This window comes from Oncorhynchus nerka, linkage group LG1, assembly GCF_034236695.1.
Source record: "Oncorhynchus nerka isolate Pitt River linkage group LG1, Oner_Uvic_2.0, whole genome shotgun sequence".
Taxonomy (NCBI): Eukaryota; Metazoa; Chordata; class Actinopteri; order Salmoniformes; family Salmonidae; genus Oncorhynchus; species Oncorhynchus nerka.
In genome coordinates, this window is record NC_088396.1 from 22730464 (window position 1) to 22751767 (window position 21304).

At 40.2% G+C, this 21304-nt stretch overlaps 2 protein-coding genes across 5 annotated transcripts; one reads left to right on the forward strand and one right to left on the reverse strand.

Moving 5' to 3' along the window:
• Nucleotides 1-120: 120 nt before the first annotated feature.
• On the reverse strand, nucleotides 121-13930 carry LOC115122459 (SPRY domain-containing protein 7-like). Its single transcript, XM_029651700.2, has 5 exons — nucleotides 13544-13930; nucleotides 13257-13373; nucleotides 6005-6171; nucleotides 1441-1543; nucleotides 121-1053 (listed from the first exon to the last, which is right to left on the reverse strand). The coding sequence occupies exons 1-5, from the start codon at nucleotides 13638-13640 to the stop codon at nucleotides 956-958; spliced, it is 582 nt and encodes a 193-aa protein (XP_029507560.1). The 5' UTR covers nucleotides 13641-13930; the 3' UTR covers nucleotides 121-955.
• Nucleotides 13931-15149: 1219 nt separating this feature from the next.
• On the forward strand, nucleotides 15150-17700 carry LOC115122549 (tripartite motif-containing 13-like). Of its 4 annotated transcripts, none has more exons than XM_029651796.2 (2): nucleotides 15150-15240; nucleotides 15941-17700. In XM_029651796.2, the coding sequence occupies exons 1-2, from the start codon at nucleotides 15157-15159 to the stop codon at nucleotides 17099-17101; spliced, it is 1245 nt and encodes a 414-aa protein (XP_029507656.1). In that variant the 5' UTR covers nucleotides 15150-15156; the 3' UTR covers nucleotides 17102-17700. The 4 variants fall into 4 exon arrangements, with proteins under 4 accessions (XP_029507656.1, XP_029507726.1, XP_029507797.1 ...); XM_029651866.2 differs by lacking the exon at nucleotides 15150-15240 and adding an exon at nucleotides 15247-15856; XM_029651937.2 differs by lacking the exon at nucleotides 15150-15240 and adding an exon at nucleotides 15247-15385.
• The last annotated feature ends 3604 nt before the right edge of the window (nucleotides 17701-21304 follow it).

The following is a 21304-nucleotide window of genomic DNA, read 5'->3' on the forward strand; positions in this document are numbered from 1 at the left end:
TTAGCTAACATGCTAAGTAGTTATATAGTAGCTAAATCTCCATGATGAGATTCGAACGCACAACCTTTGGGTTGCTAGACATTTGCGGTATATTAAATAAAGTAGTCCCAAAAGAGGAAATGCTTTCAGAGACAAGTTTCTTTATTGTATTTGTATTTGGTTTAATATTCAACATCTCATTAGTGCAAACAAAAATAAGCGTTTAACATTTAAGACCGTTTTCACGCTTCAAAGGAGGATATGCATTTATCTGACCGGTGAAATACAGTAGGGTCGGAAAATGTCACATCCCCAAATACAGCCAATGAGCAGAGCTTCGCCAGATTGCTGATATTTGGAATGCCAATCAGAGCCGTGACAAATTACTTTTAAAGACAGATCATAATTAAAATAACAAATCAAAATACATATAATTAAATCTAGAATTAGAAGTAAATTATCAGGGAAACAAAACATTGAACATTAGTGTCAGCTTAACAAATAAATATAAATAAGAAAACACCTAAACATTGTTTAAACTCTCTTTTCTGAAAGAAGCAGCACCCATAAAAGATTGAGGCAATGCAGGATGATTATAACTGAATAAAATAAATATTGACTGACTTGACTGTCTTTCAGTTGCAAATGCACACCACACTTGGTCTACTCTATGCCATTCACTGTTGTCTGGGGATCCGTTTTCTTACTGCTCCAGTGTTGGCATCAAACAAGAGCTAAACTACCCACATTGACCCAGAACAGCATTAAAGCAGAGCGTAACCAGGACGCAACACACACACACACACACACACACACACACACACACACACACACACACACACACACACACACAAAGGGATACTCAAACCAGTCGGAACGAAGAGGTCACAGATTTCTGCAGAGCAACAAGGAGCACTTTTAGCTGAGGGTTGTGTGTGTGTATGTATAAAGATCTGGAGGTATACGGAGGTGCTGCTCAGAAGATCTGCTGCTCAAACAGAATTTTCTCAAAGCCTTGCGGTGCCGCATGGTAGAAGTCACTGAACTGGCAGTCTAAGATGGCGCTGTCATCCACTAGAACAGAGGAGACAACAAATCAACATTGGTTCAGTCAGTGTTTCATGAGGGTACTTTCGCAGGCATAACTCACTGACTGCAACAACAACAACTAGTAGTGTTCAATTGCTTTTACATCATATGCTTCCAACCAAAAAGAAGGATGTCAGTTTCAGCTATGTACGAACTGCCCTCTTGTGGCAGAAAAATACCACAACCATAAAGACAACTTTGTGGCAGATTTACTAGGCATTTGAGCCTGTTTTTTTCCCACTGGGAATTAAAAGGTAGAGCATGGGTTAATATATATTATGTAAATAAAAGTTCAGAGAAACAACATTCATAAAATAAAATTGTTTTAAATTTGGTATTGGTGTGCATGCAGCAGTGTACACACACACTCACCATAAACCACCGGGAACACGGTGCCTCGGATCCCTGAAGCTGGACAGTGCATATTCTTCCCATTCAGATAGAGATTCATCTCCACGTGGTCATATGTGATGCCCTGAGATGGAAAACATACAACTGATTAGATCAATGTTGATTGTGTTGGTCAGTTTATTCTGATTCATTTAGGCCATATCTTTAGAAGTATTTAAACATCAATACAGCTGATCAGTGATCAATTCAGTAAGAATTAGATTAGAGAACATGTTGGTGGTCATTTCTTTGATAATCTCGCCCACCGGCCGGTTCTCTCTGTTGAGATGTCTGGTGTCCGAGCGCCTCAGAACGGGACATGACTGGAAGCCTATGGCAGGAGCAGACGAAACATCCAATGGTTTTAATTGACTGATCTCTCAGTCCATCACCATCTAGCGCAACCCTTAGAACCTCCATCTAAGTGTACTGCATCTGGGGGCCAGTATTGTTTTTGTGTTTCCCCACCCCCCTGAAAAATAGTATTATTATAAAAATGTTTAGGAACTGTCTGGCTTTCGACATACTCTTGAAAGTTGTAATAGTAGAATTTGGGTAGTGAAGCAAGTTTTCCTCTCATGTCAGTCATTGCATACCTTAGAGAGCTCTTTATCAGAAATGTCCAGATCAACTAGCCCATGTCAGCTAATGTTTTTTAGCCCATACATTTTGTTTTAATGTTTGAGTCACTCAGAAATCACATGAATACACATTAGACATGGAAAGAAAATTAGCTTTAAAACTGCTAAAGTTTCTCTGCAACCCATGACAAAATGTGTAGAATTGCAGGAAATAAGATTTAAAACATGCAAAAGGTGTGAACAGTTTGTCATGAACAGTGCTTGTGCCCATAGAAACAGTGCTTGTGCCCATAGAAACAGTGCTTGTGCCCATAGAAACAGAGGTCTGAATAACATTTACGTTCCGGAGAAGGTATAAAAGATGGCTGAAGAATCCAGCTACGAACTGGTCCGTTTGTTACAACTTGGGGAAGCTCATGGGAGACGGTGCGGTCACATTACCATAACGCTGTTTATGTAGTAGCCTCATATGAGGTTTACATCTAATTGTTGTATAAGATTAATGAGTGAGTATGATACTGTTTGTAAAATTGTGTAATGTGATTTTGGACTGTTTAATGAAGGAAACTCCAATTCCCTTTTGAGTTGAACTAAATCAGAGGACCGCCCACGAGCCCAGTTAGGGTCAGGCATCCTGGGACAGCCCCTTTTCGGCAATTTCGAATAAAACTCCAATCTTGAGAATTCCTCAAGTAGACCATGTTTTTCTCCATTACGAGGGGACAAAGGTTGCAGACCATTGCTGAATCTTTTAACCATACTACGTGGTTAAACTCTTAGACTATTGAAACCGACAGAATAAGAGCAAGTCTTTGATATTAATTACTAGTCTGTAGCTAGGAATTCTGTATCATTGAACGGGAAGAACGACAACCGCCGAAACATCCATTCTACAACAACATGAATGTCGCTCTGAACTATCCCCTCTAACCACGACAGACAGAGAGAGAGACATGGACAATTCTACAAAAGAAACAAACTTTTCAACAGCGATCAAGACGACACACTGAACATAAATATATATATTGATTGCAATTGTTCCCGAATGAGTGAGCGTTCAAGTGCAAAGGATTAGCATTTCAATTGTTATAATTATCACTCTGTAGTGACTTCTCAGGTGAACCCCACTCCCCCTTTTGTCTAACAAGCCGCCATGCCGGTTTAGCCCACGAGGGCACATTCTCCTATCATTTCTTGTAACCATATTTACTTTGTTTGTTTGTTTATGCATTTCTGTGAATGACTTAGTTAGTAATAAATAAATGATTTAAGACAATTGATGTATGAATGACTCAAAGTGAAGACTGGGTTCGTGCATTTATGACGTTTGGAATGAGACTAACGTGAGGTAAAGTAAATAATTAATTATTCAGAAGACTATCGTTATTTATTGTTATGAAAAGTTATTTTAGGAAATAATAACTTTGTAATCTGAATATTTTCCTTGGTCCCCCGACTTCCTAGTTAATTACAGTTACATGATTAATCAGTTTGATCGCGTAATACTACTTACGTAATACGTAATACTAATTATTAGATAAAACTAAAAGTCTTCATTTAATGATAGTAAAGACACCACAACAGCTAGCAGAGTTACCCTGGTTATCGATTAGCATGAAAGGTGATATGCTCCTACTACCTCGGGTTCCAGGGAATTATTTCCATGGTGCACCATAACAAACACTTTTAAGCCTCAATTTGGAGCCACGCCTCAGTTATGTGTATCTCTCAAAATTGGAATGATCATGTCACTCAATAAATCCACACAGTGATGGAGTGCTGCATCAGATGACCTGGCCTCCACAATCACACAACCTCAACCCAATTGAGATGGTTTACGATTTTTTATTTTTTTATTTCACCTTTATTTAACCAGATAGGCTAGTTGAGAACAAGTTCTCATTTACAACTGCGACCTGGCCAAGATAAAGCAAAGCAGTTCGACACAAACAACAACACAGAGTTACACATGGAATAAACAAGCGTACAGTCAATAACACAATAGAAAAAAATAAAGTCTTTATACAGTGTGTGCAAATGGCGTGAGGAGGTAGGCAATAAATAGGCCATAGTAGCGAGGTAATTATAATTTAGCAGATTAACACTGGAGTGATACATGAGCAGATGATGATGTACAGGTAGAGATACTAGTGTGCAAAACAGCAAAAAAATCTAATGAGGTAGGTAGATTGTGTGGGCTATTTACAGATGGACTATGTACAGCTGCAGCGACCGGTTAGCTGCTCAGATGGCTGATGTTTAAAGTTTGTGAGGGAAATATTAGTCTCCAGCTTCAGCGATTTTTGCAATTCGTTCCAGTCACTGAAAACGGATGGCACTGTGATAGACTAAGCTATTTTGTAGATGACATCGCTGATGTCGAGGATCGGTAGGATAGTCAGTTTTAAAAGGGTAAGTTTGGCGGCGTGAGTGAAGGAGGCTTTGCTGCGAAATAGAAAGCCGATTCTATATTTGATTTTGGATTGGAGATGTTTAATATCAGTCTGGAAGGAGAGTTTACACTCTAGCCAGACACCTAGGTATTTGTAGTTGTCCACATATTCTAGGTCAGAACCGCCCAGGGTGGTGATGCTAGTCGGGCGGGCGGGTGCCGGCAGCGAACGGTTGAAAAGCATGCATTTGGATTTACTAGCATTTAAGAGCAGTTGGAGGCCACGGAAGGAGTGTATGGCATTGAAGCTCGTTTGGAGGTTAGTTAACAGTGTCCAAAGAAGGGCCAGATGTATACAGAATGGTGTCGTCTGCGTAGAGGTGGATCAGGGAATCACCAGCAGCAAGAGCGACATCATTGATATATACAGAGAGAAAAGAGTCGGCCGAGAATTGAAAACTGTGGTACCCCCATAGAGACTGTCATAGGTCCGGGCAACAGGCTGTACGATTAGACACACTGAACTCTGTCTGCAAAGTAGTTGGTGAACCAGGCGAGGCAGTCATTAGAAAAACCAAGGCTATTGAGTCTGCCGATAAGAATACGGTGATTGACAGAGTCGAAAGCCTTGGCCAGGTCGATGAAGACGGCTGCACAGTACTGTCTTTTATCGATGGCGGTTATGATATATATTTTAGTACCATGATCGTGGCTGACGTGCACCCGTGACCGGCTCGGAAGCCGGATTGCACAGCGGAGAAGGTACGGTGGGATTCAAAATGGTCAGTGATCTGTTTATTAACTTGGCTTTCGAAGATTTTAGATAGGCAGGGCAGGATGGATATAGGTCTGTAACAGTTTGGGTCTAGGGTGTCATCCCCTTTGAAGAGGGGGATGACCGCGGCAGCTTTCCAATCTTTAGGGATCTCGGACGATACGAAAGAGAGGTTGAACAGGCTGATACTAGGGGTTGCAACAATGGCAGAGGATAGTTTTAGAAAGAGAGGGTCCAGATTGATTTGTATTGCTTTTAATCTTTTTAAATGAATTTATCTTATTAACACTTCGTTCTAGCTAGCTATTTGTGTAGGTAGCTATCAAGTAAACGCAATGATAATAGCCCAGCTGATTTGTACGGGTCCAGGTTTTGCAGCTCTTTCAGAACATCTGCTGTCTGGATTTGGGTGAAGGAGAAGCTGGGGAGGCTTGGGCAAGTAACTGCGGGGGGGGGGAGCTGTTGGCCAGGCTTAACTTACCATTAAGAAGTACCATGATAATGGAGTTTCCATATAGCTGTTCCATGATATTTGCACTGTTAGTTTATAGTTCTTACCTTTTGAAGTTTATTCCCTTCATTACCTGGATGCATTACTGAGTAAGTTTTTTTGCCTATGTATCTGGAGTTGAGGACTTCCTTTTGTTTATTAGAATATAATAATATGCCTATGTTTGTCAAGTATGCCATGTGCTTTCCTTGCTTGAGTTGTTATAGCTCATGTTTATTGACACTTTATATAGACCTTGAGTATGTTTAGTATGACTTTGTTGCGCTCCACCAAACCAGTCCACTCACCATGATGTCCCCCTCCTGTGGAAGACTGTTGGCAGGCAGGCGGTTTTTCTCCTCGTTGTTGTGGTACACCGAGCCATCATGCCTCAAGACAAGGCTGTTGATGTCCCGCCCCATGGGAACCTGGTTCAGGTTCACCTTCTGAGTGGCCACACCTATCCCCCATATACCTGCACACAGAGTTCAGAACCTTAAAAACAAGTTCCCCAACACAAACTGTACTGTGCTGCTCTTTAAACCATTTCACAAGAAGTTTACAGAGGTGCAAATACAGTGCCTTCAGAAAGTATCCATACCACTTGACTTAATCCACATTTTATTGTGTTCCAGTCGAAATTCAAAATGGATTAAATATATGTTTTTCTCACCCATCTACACACAATACCCCATAATGACAAACTAAACATGTTTTAAAAAATATTTGCAAATGTATTTCAAATGAAATACAGAATAACATTTACATAAGTATTCACACCCTTGAATAAATACGTGTTAGAATTGTAACGGCTCTCGTTTGTAGAATGAAGAGTGGACCAAGGCGCAGCAAAATGACACCAAAACAAAATAACAAAGACAAAAAAACGAAAGCGCACAGTTCTGTAAGGCTAAGAAATTAAACAGAAAACAAGATCCCACAAAACCCAAAAGGAAAATGACAACTTATATATGATCCCCAATCAGAAACAACGATAGACAGCTGCCTCTGATTGGGAACCACACTCGGCCAAAAACAAAGAAATAGAAAACATAAATTTTCCCACCCGAGTCACACCCTGACCTAACCAAACATAGAGAATTAATAAGGATCTCTAAGGTCAGGGCGTGACAAGAATCACCTTTGGCAGTGATTACAGCTGTGAGTCTTTCTGGGTCTCTAAGAGCTTTCCACACCTGGATTGTTCAATATTTGCCCATTATTATTTTCAGAATTCTTCAAGCTCTGTCAAATTGGTTGTTGATCTTTGCTAAGCAACCATTTTCAAGTCTTGCCATATATTTTCAAGTAGATTTAAGTCAAAAATGTAACTAGGCCACTTAGGAACAGTAAATGTGATCTTGGTAAGCAAATCCAGTGTATATTTGGCCTTGTGTTTTAGCTTATTGTCCTGCTGAAAAGTAAATTTGTCTCCCAGTGTCTGTTGGAAAGCAGACTGAAACAGGTTTTTCAATAGGATTTTGCCTGTGCTTAGCTCCATTCTGTTTCTTTTTTTATCCTGAAAAACTTCCCAGTTCTTAACGATTACAAGCATACCCATAACATGAGGCAGCCACTACTATGCTTGAAAATATGGAGAGTGGTATTCTGTAATGTAATGTGTGGTATTAGACTTGCCCCAAACACAACAGTTTGTATTCAGGACCAAAAGTTAATTGCTTTGCCACATTTTTTGCAGTATTATTTTCATGCCTTGTTGCAAACAGAATGCATGTTTTGGAATATTTTTGCTCTGTACAGGCTTCCTTTCCTTTTACTCTGTAAATTAGGTTAGTATTGTGGAGTAAATACAATGTTGTTGATCCATCCTCAGTTCTCCTATTACAGCCATTAAACTCTGAAACAAACGTTTCTTTAAAGTCATGGTGAAATAACTGAGCGGTTTCCTTCCTCTCTGGCAACTGAGTTAGGAAGGACGCCTGTATCTTTGTAGTGACTGGGTGTATTAATACACCATCCAAAGAGTGATTAATATCTTCACCATGCTTAAAGGGATATTCAAATGTCTGCTTTAAAAAAAATGTTTTACCCATCTAACAATAGGTGCCCTTCTTTGGGAGGCATTGGAAAACCTCCCTGGTCTTTGTGGTTGAGTCTGTGTTTGAAATTCACTGCTCGACTGAGGAACCTTACAGATAGTTGTTTGTGTGGGGTACAGAGATGAGGTAGTCGTTACAAAATCCTGTTAAACACTATTTTTACACACAATGACCCCAAGCATACTTCCAAAGTTGTGGCAAAAAGGCTTAAGGACAACAAAGTCAAGGTATTGGAGTGGCCATCACAGAGCCCTGACCGCAATCCTATAGAAAACGTGTGGGCAGGACTGAAAAAGCGCGTGCGAGCAAGAAGGCCTACAAACCTGACTCAGCTAGGATTGGGAATCAGCGACTCCTGTGGCGGGCCGGGCGCAGTGCGCGCTAACCAAGGTTGCCAGGTGCACGGTGTACCCTCCGACACATTGGTGCGGCTGGCTTCCGGGTTGGATGCGCTCTGTGTTAAGAAGCAGTACGGCTGGTTGGGTTGTGTATCGGAGGACGCATGACTTTCAACCTTCGTCTCTCCCGAGCCCGTACGGGAGTTGTAGCGATGAGACAAGATAGTAGCTACTACAACAATTGGATTCCACGAAATTGGGGAGAAAAAGGGGTAAAATAAAAAAATAAAAAAAAAAAATTGTGTTGGATAAACTAAGACAGCTATTAATCACTCATTTTCTGTTTTGTGCTGTAATTAGGTCATGAATCCATATCTTGTTGGCCTCAAGGACAGCCTAGACTGGAGGTTCCAGCACCTGGAGATTCTGGGGGCCTTCAGTGTGTTGGGACCACAGGCTGTGTTCTCTAGTGAGAAGATAAACACCTTTAACCTGACCCTCCTCTCCAGGCAGTTCTTGCAATCGCCAGAGGCTGCTATGCTGCAAGAGTGGCGCTCTTACAAGCAACATGTGCTAGTTGGAGCATTCAAGGTATGGCATGAGTGTGATAATCTTTTGAAGACAACATTTTAGGCCAGTGTTGCCCAACCCTTTTTCCTGTTGAACTCCCACTCTGTTGGCTCTTCTTTAATGTTGTACATCTTTTTGTGTTTCAGGGCTTGGACCAGCTGACGGCAAAGACAAAGCTGGCCTCGCAGTTTGATGATTGGGGGCAGCTCTAGCGCCGTCTTACCCAGCTGATAGCAATCACACTGACTATACCAGCGTCTTCCGTTAATTGTGGACTTCTCTGCAATGCAACAAGTAAGAATATTTAAATGTGAAAGTAGATCATCTTTGTCCCTCACCCATCTCTTATTATTCTTTCTGTTATTTCAGGTCAGAACAGACTTGAAAAACAACATCAAGCCACCTGCATGCAGCTCTTCATCAACGGCCACCCCCATCAAGGAGCTTCGAGGGAGGTCGTTGGAAATCTTTTTCCCGAAAGCCCAATAAAATAATGTGCTCTGACAAAGGCTGTAAACTATGTCAGAAATAGGTTGTCGTCAGAATCTGGAAAGAGATTTCCGACTCTCTTTTGTGAGGAACATGAATTAGTGGACTAATTCATGTTCAGTCAAATGTTTCTCTGTTAATTTTGTCAAGATAATCTTTTTATTTCAGAAATGTCTCTGTTTCTTTAGATAGCTGCAGCACTCAACCTTAAATTGCATCCTGTATACCAGGTATTCCCAAACTGGGGGGGTATGCGCAATGTAGTCGGGGGTACGCCAAATAAAAATGTGATTCACATAAAAAAATATATTATTTAAAAAAATTCAAAGACCATCTAGTAATCAGCGAAATAACAACACAATGTCAAATACAGGTAGCCTAGTCAAATAATTAACATCCAATCACATTAACTGTTACTCTTCTCGCGGGAAACCTTCACTCTTGCACAGACATTTAGAAACTAAACACGACCATTTGAAGAATAAGCCACAGGAGTTTGAGTGAGAATAAAGACAACTTTCGAGGAATAAGACATGAATAAAAGCAACAGATACCATTAATAAGAAGGGCTAGAAGCGTCTTATATGGTGAGCTACTGAGTGGCTAGGACAGGCAAGCCCCATACTATTGTGGAGGACTTAATTCTTCCTGCTGCCGCAGATATGGCTGGGAAAAGGCCCCCCAAAAAACGATACAGACAATGCCTTCATCAAATCACTGTTTCACAACGCATCAGTGACATGGCAGGAGATGTTTTGAAACTATTATTGCTTTGCACACAAGACAATGAATTATATGCGTTACAGCTGGATGAGTCAATACGTGGTGGGCCTGACACAACTGGTATAAATCTGTTACGTTTATAAGGGGGTCAATTAAGGAAGACATAATGTACGACAACTACTAGAAATAATAGAACATTATGAAACATTAAGAAGCCAGGCCTGATATTTATAGGGGATTTTGAAAAGGCATTTGATAAATTAAGATTGGATTTGATTTATAAATGCCTGGATTTTTTATCAATTTCGGTGATTCTCTTGTAAAATTAGTAAAATATAATGTATGGCAACACCAGGTGTAAAATAGTAAATAATGGCTATTTATCATAGTTTTGAATTGTCAAGAGAAGCTAAACAAGGGTGTTCGCTGTCACCATATCTATTCGTTATGGCCATCGAAATGCTAGCTATTAAAATCAGATCCAATAACAGAGGATTAGAAATCCAAAGCTTAAAAACAAAGGTGTCCATGTATGCCGATGACTCAAGTTTTATAATAAGTCTGCAAGCTAGATCCCTGCAATGTCTCATTGAAGATCTAGATAACTTCTCTGGACTAAAAACTCATTATGATAAGTGTACAATATTACGTATTGGATCTTTAAAAAATACAACTTTTACATTACCCTGCAGTTTACCTATAACATGGGCTGATGGTGAAGTAGACATACTTGGTATTCATATCACAACAGATATAAATAAGCTCTCCACAATGAATTTCAATAGAAAAGTTGTAAAAATAGACAAGATCCTGCAACCATGGAGAGGTAAATACCTGTCTATTTATGGAAAAATTTCCCTGATTAACTCCTTAGTCATATCTCAGTTTACTCACTTATGGCGCTGCCTACTCCTGATGATTCGTTTTTCAAATCATATGAGCAAAACATATTTTGCTTTATCTGGGACGCTAAACCAGACTAAATAAAGCGTGCCTATCTATATAATGAATATTTTATTTATTTATTTATCTGTTATTTTACCAGGTAAGTTGACTGAGAACACGTTCTCATTTGCAGCAACGACCTGGGGAATAGTTACAGGGGAGAGGAGGGGGATTAATGAGCCAATTGTAAACTGGGGATTATTAGGTGCCCATGATGGTTTGAGGGCCAGATTGGGAATTTAGCCAGGACACCGGGGTTAACACCCCTACTATTACAACCCTAAATGGTTCTCAAGTAGATTACTAAGAAAAGCTCATCCATTGTTTAAAAAGGGTATTTTCTCCTTTGTGCAGATTGCCATGTCTCCTTTTCGATTTATTGAAAATGATATTTTGAAAAAAGTCTCTCTTTTTCAAACAAGAATTGCAGAGCTGGCTACAATTTCAATTTCATCACCCTGAAAAGACGGAACAAATATTATGGCTGAACTAAAATGTGATGGTTGATAAAAAATACCTGTATTTATGGGAAAGATGTTTGAAAAGGGTATTTTGATCTTAAATTATATTGTAAATTGGAATGTTAGAGTTGTGTCCTTCATGGAGTTACAGCATTACCCCAAAAATGGAGGAGGCAGGTGGCAGTGGGAGGAGGTAGGGAACTGGTCTGTCTGCCCAATATAAAGGATCAAAATTGCAGGGGAATAAAAATAGCATAAATAGGAAAGTATACCAGTTTAATTTGAGGACCAGGATGTTGACAACTGTGCCATACAGATTGCAAAATAGTTGGGAAGAGATTTTTGATGTACCGATTCCATGGTACAGGGTGTATGAGTTGATATATAAAACAACACAAGAATCAAGACGTCATGCTTTTCAGCTAAAATTATTATATAGAATTCTTGCCACCAACAAAATGTTGAATATTTTGGGCATAAAATCATCAAAGCTCTGCAGATTTTGTTGTGAGGATACAGAATCAATAAACCATTTATTTTGGTATTGCCCTCAGGTTCAATAATGGCTGAAAATGCATAGCATTGATCTAAAATTGACCCTAGAAATAGTACTGTTAGGAGATCTGGAGAGACCAGGTCAGTCAATTACTAATATACTAATACTCTAAGTAAAAGTATTTATCTTCAACTCGTAATCTGTGGATTCAGTGATGCAATCATGATTCAACATTGTTTATTTCCTAGTTCCCAGTTGTGTTTAAAGCACCATAAATCCAGAGAATGCCAGACTTTGATGACAATATTTGCCCACTAAGGACTGCCGCATTATCTTCCTGTTAAAGTGAGCACATCAAAACAAAGTGAGTCCAGAAATGTCTCGTATGCTGCTACATAAATCATGTAATATGCCAGGGAGATACAGTATACATAAGTGTTTGTTGTGTAGTAAACTGTTAGTAGCCCATGCGCCTCACCCTTATAATTTGGTCCCTTTAACCCTCAATTTAGCCTACTGTTCTGACTTGGTGGTGCACATGTAGCCTATAGCCTGTTTTAGAGAAATGCCATCTAATATTGTAAGCACTTTCATTGTCTGCTTATATGCCCCCTTTATTTATCCTACGTTTCTGACTTGGTGTATGGGGAGAATACTGTAAGAACGGCCTATGTTCTGAATTCTGTCGCTGTACATTTCAAAAGTGCTGAACAAATAGTTATATTGACTACATCTGTCCTAGATCACTCATTAGTCTTAATCGAAATTACAGATTGCCTCTTAGCCGCTCGTCGTCCCCTTACGCCATAGTTTGTACATCTTATTTGTCAGTAGAAACCACATTTGTTTAAGCAAGTCAACCATATCAGCTATATTTTTTTTAAGGCAGAAAATTAGGCTAAATTAACTGTTTCGCTGTCAGACAAGGCTCCGCTGATAGCCAGGTGTAGCAGTGGTAAGGTGTTGGGACTCTGCTGTTGGGACAGTTTTATTAAGGCCCTAACAGTTTGTGGGCACTGTTTGTCACCATTATAGGGACACTGCCCTGTGTCGGGTGCCGTCTTTCAGATGGGACCTTAAATGGGTGTCCTGATTCTCTGAGGTCATTAAAGATACCATGGCGTAGCCCGGTGTCCTGGCTAAATTCCCAATCTGGCCCTCAAACCATCAAGATCACATAATAATCCCCAGTTTACAATTGGCTCATTCATCCCCTTCCTCTCCTCTGTAACTATTCCCCATGTCGTTGCTGTAAATGAGAACGTGTTCTCAGTCAACTTACCTGGTAAAATAACGGATCTTTTTTTAAATTTTTATTATTATTATTTTTTTTTAAATAGTGCAATTCATGTATTGTTTAGTGTTGTGTTGTGTAGTGGCTTTGCTGGCATACATTTTTAAAAAAGTGTTTCTTGCTAATATCGCAACTGGACAGACAGGTGGACAGTATATGGACAGATTTTCAATAATTTACTTACCTGTGGACTGGATCTTGAGCTCAAAGTAACTCTTGTTTTGGTGCAGGGGAGCGTTGGCAAGGCAACAACCGGTGCCACATATTCTCCGGCCACTCTTCACTATGACTACATCGGTGCCTAAAGGAGAAAGAAATCTAAATATTTTTTTATTTACGACTGCAGTGCCGAAAACAGCCAGGTGGATGTTAGACCCCAAGCAAGCTACGTTGATTTGTTAGCCAAGTTAGGCTAACCAGACCGGCCCTTACAGCTTAAAAAACAACCGTCGGAAAGTTTTTGCCTCTCACCCATATGATGCGTGTCTAACTGAACGGTGGGCATTTCTTTGAGAGGAAGATGCCCCGTTCCCCCATCTCCGCAGCATCCCAGACAACACGTAAACATTGCAGCAATTTTACACGGCCTCTTCTACTTACCACAGCCACAAAGTCATAAACCCCGTGTATTTCTACAATGTAACTTCTTTAAATGTGATTTTTAAACCTAAACTATACTGCTAACCTTATACCTAACCTTAAATTAAGAACACAAAGCACATTTTAGTTTTCATTAATTTTACGATATAGTCAATTTGTGGCTGTGGTAACTAGTGGAAACCTTCCTTGCGCTGAAATATTATCCGGAAACAGAGTCACATCGACGAAGTCAACGAGCTCTGAAAGAGCTCATGAGAAAAGCTACCATCATTATGAAACAGGGACACCTGGTGGGATCCATAACACAGTGTCATGAGCCAAACATACGCTCCTCTCAAATGCGTCCAATCGCATTGCTTGCGAAGATACCCAGATGCTCCTGATGGCATGGAAACAAGGGAAGAAAATCAAGGTCAACATATTTTTTTTTACACGTGACTTAGTAGCTATTGGTTATCAATGTGTCAAGCATTGGGACACATGACATGATCGTGTGTGGAGTGGCAATTCCATCTCTTGCCAAAAAAGGGGAAAATGCCTATAATGAACACCCCTAATGTTGCTGGTTAGACCTATATGTAGTGAGGTTTTTTTTTTAAATGTAAGGAGCACTTTCAGTAGCATATCACTAAGTCCTTTGATAGTGCTTCCAATTGGCTACTTTGTATCCATGCACTGAGCATTGGTGGAGTTGAACATTAATTTACAAACTCAAACTCAATGGTGGAGTTGAAAATTAATTTACAAACTTAAACTCATACCTGATGTTCATATATATACATATATCTCTATCTATCTATATATGTATACATATATATATATACACATATATACATACATATATATATACATATATATACGTATATATACATATGAATGATGATTGCCTGAAAGCCGTGGTATAAAAGCCGTGGTATATGAGACCATATAGCACGGGTATGACAAAACGTTTATTTTTACCGATCTAATTACGTTTCTAACCAGTTTATAATAGCAATAAGGCACCTCGGGGATTTGTGGTACATGGCCAATATACCACGGGTAAGGGCTGTATCCAGGCACTCCACTTTGTGTTGTGCATAAGAACAGCCCTTAGCCGTGGTATATTGACCAATTACCACACCCCCTCGTGTCTTATTGCTTAAATAGATTGTCGTTATTACTTCATAATGATGTATAAAAGTGGGGCGATAGACATAGTAAACAAAAACCGGGTGACTAAAAACATAGTGGTTGTGACAGTCTTTCATGCTGTAATGTTTTGCATGGCAACAGTCCCCCTCCCCAACTCCAACTTGCAGGGATCCTCTGCATTTTTCGTACTGAAAAAGAAAACGCATCTTGTTTGTGAACCGTTAAAAAATGTGTGCGTAAAACCGTTGTCCATTAATATTACTGAGATGGTTTCATTTTCTGCGCGCCCCTTGTATCGGGCGCTATTTGGAGCTGGAAGGTTCACTACAGCATAGCACTGTGATCATGAAATGGTTAATTTTTCTCCCGGAAAGGGCGAAGTCTGCACAGCAACAAGAAGTATGATTGCGTTGGACTGTGCGTCTCAGCAGCTGGTGAGGTTTTTCCCCCCCAGTTGCATGTTGCTTTACGCCTGCAAAAGCTGTCATAACCATACCCAATACCTTGCCAATAGGACATACTCGTGTGTGATCTAAATTATACACTGCAACTCGTTTATACTGAGTGGTAATCGTAAGTGTAAGTTTGTGTTTATGTAGCATAGCTTCTACTGCTAAGGAAACGTTTCAGCGGGCTTTTACCATTGAGGCAGGGAACTAATCGTTACCATCTCTTCTGCATACAGAACAGTTGGATGAAACGGTTGTGTTGTGCGTGCAACTTTAACGATTGCGTGATATGTCGTCTCAGAAAACAAAACAAATCTAGCGTGAACACTAAAAAGTAGGTCGTTGAACTTAGGCAAGGGTCCGTGGCGAAGCGTCTTTCAGACAAATAGCCAATGCAACTGGCATGATGTTCCACAGCGCTTTCTATTTTCATCCTTTACGCGGACACATCGACGCTTCTCATTTTAACGTTGGCTGAATTTTAGCTGGAGTCGCAGGAGTTTCGTGCGTTTTAGCCAGTGTTGTGTGTAATTCTAGTGATGTGCATTTCCACCATCACTGGCTCTGAATCATTGCGCTGCTAGGTGATGTAGATAAACGGGTATGTATGATTGATGAATAGTGTATTGACCTATTATTTTCGATTAGTTCTCCACTCAATCCTGTTTTTTTTTGTTTTTTTCAGAACACCATGGAGCTTCTCGAGGAGGATCTCACCTGCCCAATTTGCTGCTGTCTCTTTGAGGACCCGCGAGTTCTGCCGTGCTCGCACAGCTTCTGCAAGAAGTGCTTGGAGGGGATTCTGGAGGGGAACAACCGAGGACCTGTTTGGAGACCCCCATTCAAATGTCCCAGTTGCCGCAAGGAGACCCATCAAAACGGCATAAACACCCTCCAGATCAACTACTCCTTACGCGGAATTGTAGAGAAATACAACAAAATCAGACTTTTACCCAGGATGGTGCTGTGCAAACACCACAGTGGTCAACCGCTTAATATATTTTGTGCCACAGACTTTAAACTTATTTGTGGATTTTGCATAACAACTGGCGACCATAAAGGACATAAATTCTGTGCCCTGGAAGACGCATATGAGCAGGAGAAAGCTGCGTTTGAGGAGCTGTTCCAGGGAGTGGAGAACTGGCGCAGCGCAGATACCATAACCTGCCTGGAGACACTGGAAGCCAGTAAGAAGAATGCACTCCAGTTAGTTTCCAGGGATGCAGAGAAAGTAACGGACTATTTCGTCAAACTGATCAGCACCCTGGACCACAAAAAGAACGAGATCCTCTCTGATTTCGAGACGCTGAAGTTGGTGGTGATGCAAGCCTACGATCCCGAGATTAACAAACTAAGCGCTGCGTTGGAGGAGCAGAGACGCGCGCTCAGCATCGCTGAGTCCTTCAGGAATGTGACTGACCCCCTCTGCTTCCTCCAGCAGATGCAGGAGTTCAGGGAGAAGTTGCGCGTTGTCCGGGAAACGACGCTACCCTCCCGGATAGACATGGATATCGGTCACATGGTCCGGAACTTCGACGTCAAAAATTGGGACTCCGTGAAGCTCAAAGATGTGGACAAGCTCTCGGTCCCCCAAGAGAGTAGCGCGTATTGCTCAACGACCCAGCGTGTCAGCGGCAGAACGCTGGGGAGAGTCATCGTGATTGTTGTGTGCCTGTTACTATACGCCCTGGTGCTTCCGCAGCTGGACAGCCTGACCGTGGTGTCAGCCCAATTCTCCTCGCTCTGCCATAGTTGCCTGCCCGTGCTATCTGGCTGGCTGGAGATGGCTACCGGTGCGTGGCAGTGCTGGAGAGAGGTAGTGGATGCCTGGTGGGTGCGTGGCTGAAATGTATCCTGAACCTCTTTCAAACAACTGGCTAATTTCTTTGACGTCGTAGGTTGCTTTAGATTTCCAAATATGTTATTTTTGGATCTGAAGCAAGCTGCAGCAGTCTGATAGAAAGCCTATATGTAAAAGTTATAGGCCTAAGTAGATTTATAAAAAAACACTAGAAAGCTATTCACTAGAAAGCTATTCATGATTTTAGTATTTTATATAGAATATATAAACAGAACAACCATAACACTTAACGAGAATCAAAACACTATTGCAGCACATTGAATGTTGTCAGATTTGAGAACAGCTTGTTTGGTGAATGTTAAGCAGCAGCTCTGTCCTGGAGCACCAGCCATCCTTCTCCAAGCCATATGATCATACACTTTAACAACTACAAGTCAAAGCCTGAGTCACCTCATGTGCATATTAAAGTAAATAACGACCATGCCATAGGCTAGATTATTTAGCAAAGGCCTAATATTTACACCTAGAAAGTCTGAGTTTGATTTATTTTTTGCCTTAAGTTTTACAGGCAGTCTGTTGTTGTCATAACGCCACATACCGGGTCACCAGCCTCATCTTTTGTCAAAAATAAAACATCAATTTGGTCTTTTTCTTCATCCTTATTTTTGAGTGACTGAGGGGGTTTCGCCAAAATTGTCCAGCTGTTTTATGCACGTGCACTTTTCCCGGTAAACGTCAGAAGTGAAGCCTTCTCTATTGGTGTGCACACTGCTCAAGTAAGATGAAATACTGACATTATGAAATGCCATGCACTTGCTCAGGCGTTCCAAATTCTTGTTTGATGCTGGCCTTCACTGTGGATCCGTCATCACTGTGCGATTTAACCTCCAAGGGGGGCAAGGTTGAATGTTGCATATATACAGACATCGTCATGGTTTGTCTAAATAGCACGTTAGGCTATATAGCAATTTAATTTTCACTATTCAAAAAAAAAATTTGGGCTTATGCAGACTTTTTATTTTTGCAAAATTGAAAGGCAACAATAAATTATAGCCTACACATCTGGGATGAAATACAGATAGACTCAACTGTACCAGTCCCTGTCGATGTGTGCTCAACTTTGAATGTCATGGATTATCATAGATGGCACTTGTTGCCTACACTGGGCAACTATGCAATCCATGCATGTTGCAAGTGGATCACAAAAGAGCAATTCTTAGAACTCATCGCGTTTTTTTATTCCAACATATAGAAAACAAACCATGTCATAGGCCTACAACTTTTCAATTGAAATTTGCAGCACTGCATGTATATAGGTCCAATAAAAATTCACGTGCAGGCTCTACTGTCCATTGGTCATGTCCTGCAGTTTGGACTTTTCTGAAGGAACGAAATCCTGACGGAAATCCCGTGATCAGACAACAAACCTATCATGAACCTATGATGTAAGCACTGACCACAATTCAGGACCAACGTCACAGCATGTATATATATAGCCCGACTGTTGCCGGGCAAATAAGGTATGAAAATGTAAAGTTGGTCTTTCTCTTTCCTATAATAACTAAATTAATATAACTAATACGACTTCAAATGCAAATATACCTATATATTATATAATTAGGCATAATGATGCACCCAAAATATTGGTGATGACATGACCTGATGAAATGGTGCCTGCATGCATAATGATCTTACATAACAATAATTTTCTAACAATTCCAATGAATTATTCATAATCCAACTAAATTCAACATATTGGATAACATTCCGTGGGAATAACATATAGGCCATTGTTTCCCAAACTTGGTCCTCGGATCCCAAGTGCTGCACGTTTTGGTTTTTGCCCTAACACTACACAGCTGATTCAAATAATCAACTAATAATCCATCTTTGATCGTTTGAATGAGCTGTGTAGTGTTAGGGTAAAAAAAAAAAACGTGCACCACTTGGGATCCGAGGACCAAGGTTGGGAAATGCTGATATACGCTATACCTCTAATTGCATATGGTGCGCAAATTGCGCAATCAACAGAACTGTGTCTCAGATGCCTTTCTTTACAATAAAACATGTCCACTGATGTATTTATAACCCCCAAAAAGTCATCGACCAAATGTAGATATTTAGTTTATATTATGATGAACACTAGGTGTTTAAGAATATGCAATAGTTTAGGCCGAGTCTGACTAGTGAATTTTATTATTTCTAAAGTAAAATGATTAGTCTTATATGAAGGAACAGATGCGCACTTAAATGACCAGAATAAAAAAATAAATGTTAAAAAAATGATTGGTAGCCTTTTCCAAACGCGCAACGAGAGGTTATAATGTGTGGCCAACACTTTTCTATTCCCAAACAGACATGTTATTTTATATTTCAAAGGCACTCCATCTTCAGACGTACAATTAGGGCCTCTCAATAAATATTGTCGAATAATTTCACAAAATAAAGCATGGAAAAGTCATGACAAAGGGATGGGTGCTCTTCAAAATAGTTTTAAGAGAAAATACCCGTAATTAAAATGGTAATGTTTTTTTCGCTAATTATGTGCAGTGACAAAGTTTGGGAAGTAAAGGATAAATGCATAGAACTATTTTTGACCAGTGTAAAGCATTCTATACACCAACTGCCTACATAAAGTAAACTCCCCTGAAAACCCACCATAGTCGATACCCGAAATAGGTCTGTAGAAGTAATTTAGCAATTCAGTTTTTAGGCTACGCATTTAATTGCAAAAAATGTATCATATGTATCATTTAAATATGATTTAAATAGCCTTATAAAAACGTGTGGGACACGGATCATCTCGGGATGGTAGTCTATAGTGCAATGTGTGTAGGCTAGGCCTATGTGTCTATTTGTGTATTATACTAAAATAACATATTGCTTTATATTCTTGCTTTAAAAAGTTAGAATATGCCTAAAATAAGATATGGACTCAAACCATGCATATCCTGACTATGCGTTTATCTGTCCATGGTAGCCAGTGATAAGCCCTTTTCCCTTTAATTGGCATTGCAGCGCTCTGCACCATTTGCTTGTCACAATAACCGTATCCTCGGCTTCCGGGCCTCGCTCACGTTGAAAGTCTGGTAGAGGCTACAAAAACGGTGGCCCAAAAATCAAGCCTGTTATAGGAAAGCCAGAGATCAAGAAATCATTTTGCTAAAGTTTCACAATAATACACACTAGAATATAGGGCGTGGTTTGGTGGTTGACTGCATTAGTCTTAAACTTTAAATGAGATTTTAGGCCACAAGTGATATATAATTTGACTCATCTTGATAACAGGCGACGAGGTTTATTCCATGTGTGATAATTGATTGTATATAGGAATTTATCAAATTGATTTGTTTATGCTAGTTGGCACAATATATTATCTATGTAGACTATCCTCTTTTAAATTGCTGATAATATAGACACGCTATAGGTCAATAGACAGGTCACTTAGGGAATATCATTGGTACATTTCAAATTGGCCAAATTCCCTGGAAGGAACACTTAATAGGCTGATCACGCGCTGCAACGCCACAATAATCTGAAGGACATTGACAAAAAAGTATAGATCAAGCTTTAGCCTCGGTAGATTGCAAGTTGGCGAGTGTGACCATGCATGGCCTTGCAGGAACTCGTAGGCCATGGCTTGTAAATAGATCACTGGCCTTTATCAAAGTTAGGCCTATCATCAGTAGCATATATGCTACGCTACAGTATAGCATGCCTTTCTGCCCACGATTAGCCAAAGATCTGTCAGTCCCAATACGCCTATTCGGTGACCTTACCGCTATATACAGGTGTGAAACTCGCTGTGTGATGTGATAAACTCGCAGGTAACATTCGCGATTGTTTAGGTGTTGACACAAGACTGGTGCTATAAATAAACTAATTGTAGACGAGACACAATGAGTTGGACAAGTTTACGAGTCTTCCGTTGCCCATAACTTGCTAAAATATACATGCCAATTGCAAAATTCTACTCACTTAGCCAAATACGCCTATTTGTCTCTGCCTCATTTAATTGTCAAAATAGGCACCCACCCCCAAAAGCTTCGAAATTAGGGTTACATTATTATACACATTAAGTTTACATTTAAAACGGATCAGCTGGAAATTAGTGTTTGGAATATTCCCAGAAACCAAAAAGCTAATTTACCCGAATAGGCTGATATAGCCCGTTAGTCAGTCAAACTGAATGGATGTAAATTAGACAGTTGAACTTACAGTGCGGCTCACTTGAGGCCTATACACAGG

Excerpts from the sequence above, each read along its gene's own strand:
- LOC115122459 (XM_029651700.2), bottom strand. The coding sequence starts at position 13,640 with ATGTTTACGTGTTGTCTGGGATGCTGCGGAGATGGGGGAACGGGGCAT. Across the intron at positions 6,172-13,256 it reads GCTCAAGATCCAGTCCACAG|GTATATGGGGGATAGGTGTG; the intron begins GTAAGTAAATTA and ends CTCTGTGTGCAG. Across the intron at positions 1,054-1,440 it reads CGTGTTCCCGGTGGTTTATG|TGGATGACAGCGCCATCTTA; the intron begins GTGAGTGTGTGT and ends CCTCTGTTCTAG.
- LOC115122549 (XM_029651796.2), top strand. The coding sequence starts at position 15,157 with ATGGTTAATTTTTCTCCCGGAAAGGGCGAAGTCTGCACAGCAACAAGA. Across the intron at positions 15,241-15,940 it reads ACTGTGCGTCTCAGCAGCTG|AACACCATGGAGCTTCTCGA; the intron begins GTGAGGTTTTTC and ends TGTTTTTTTCAG.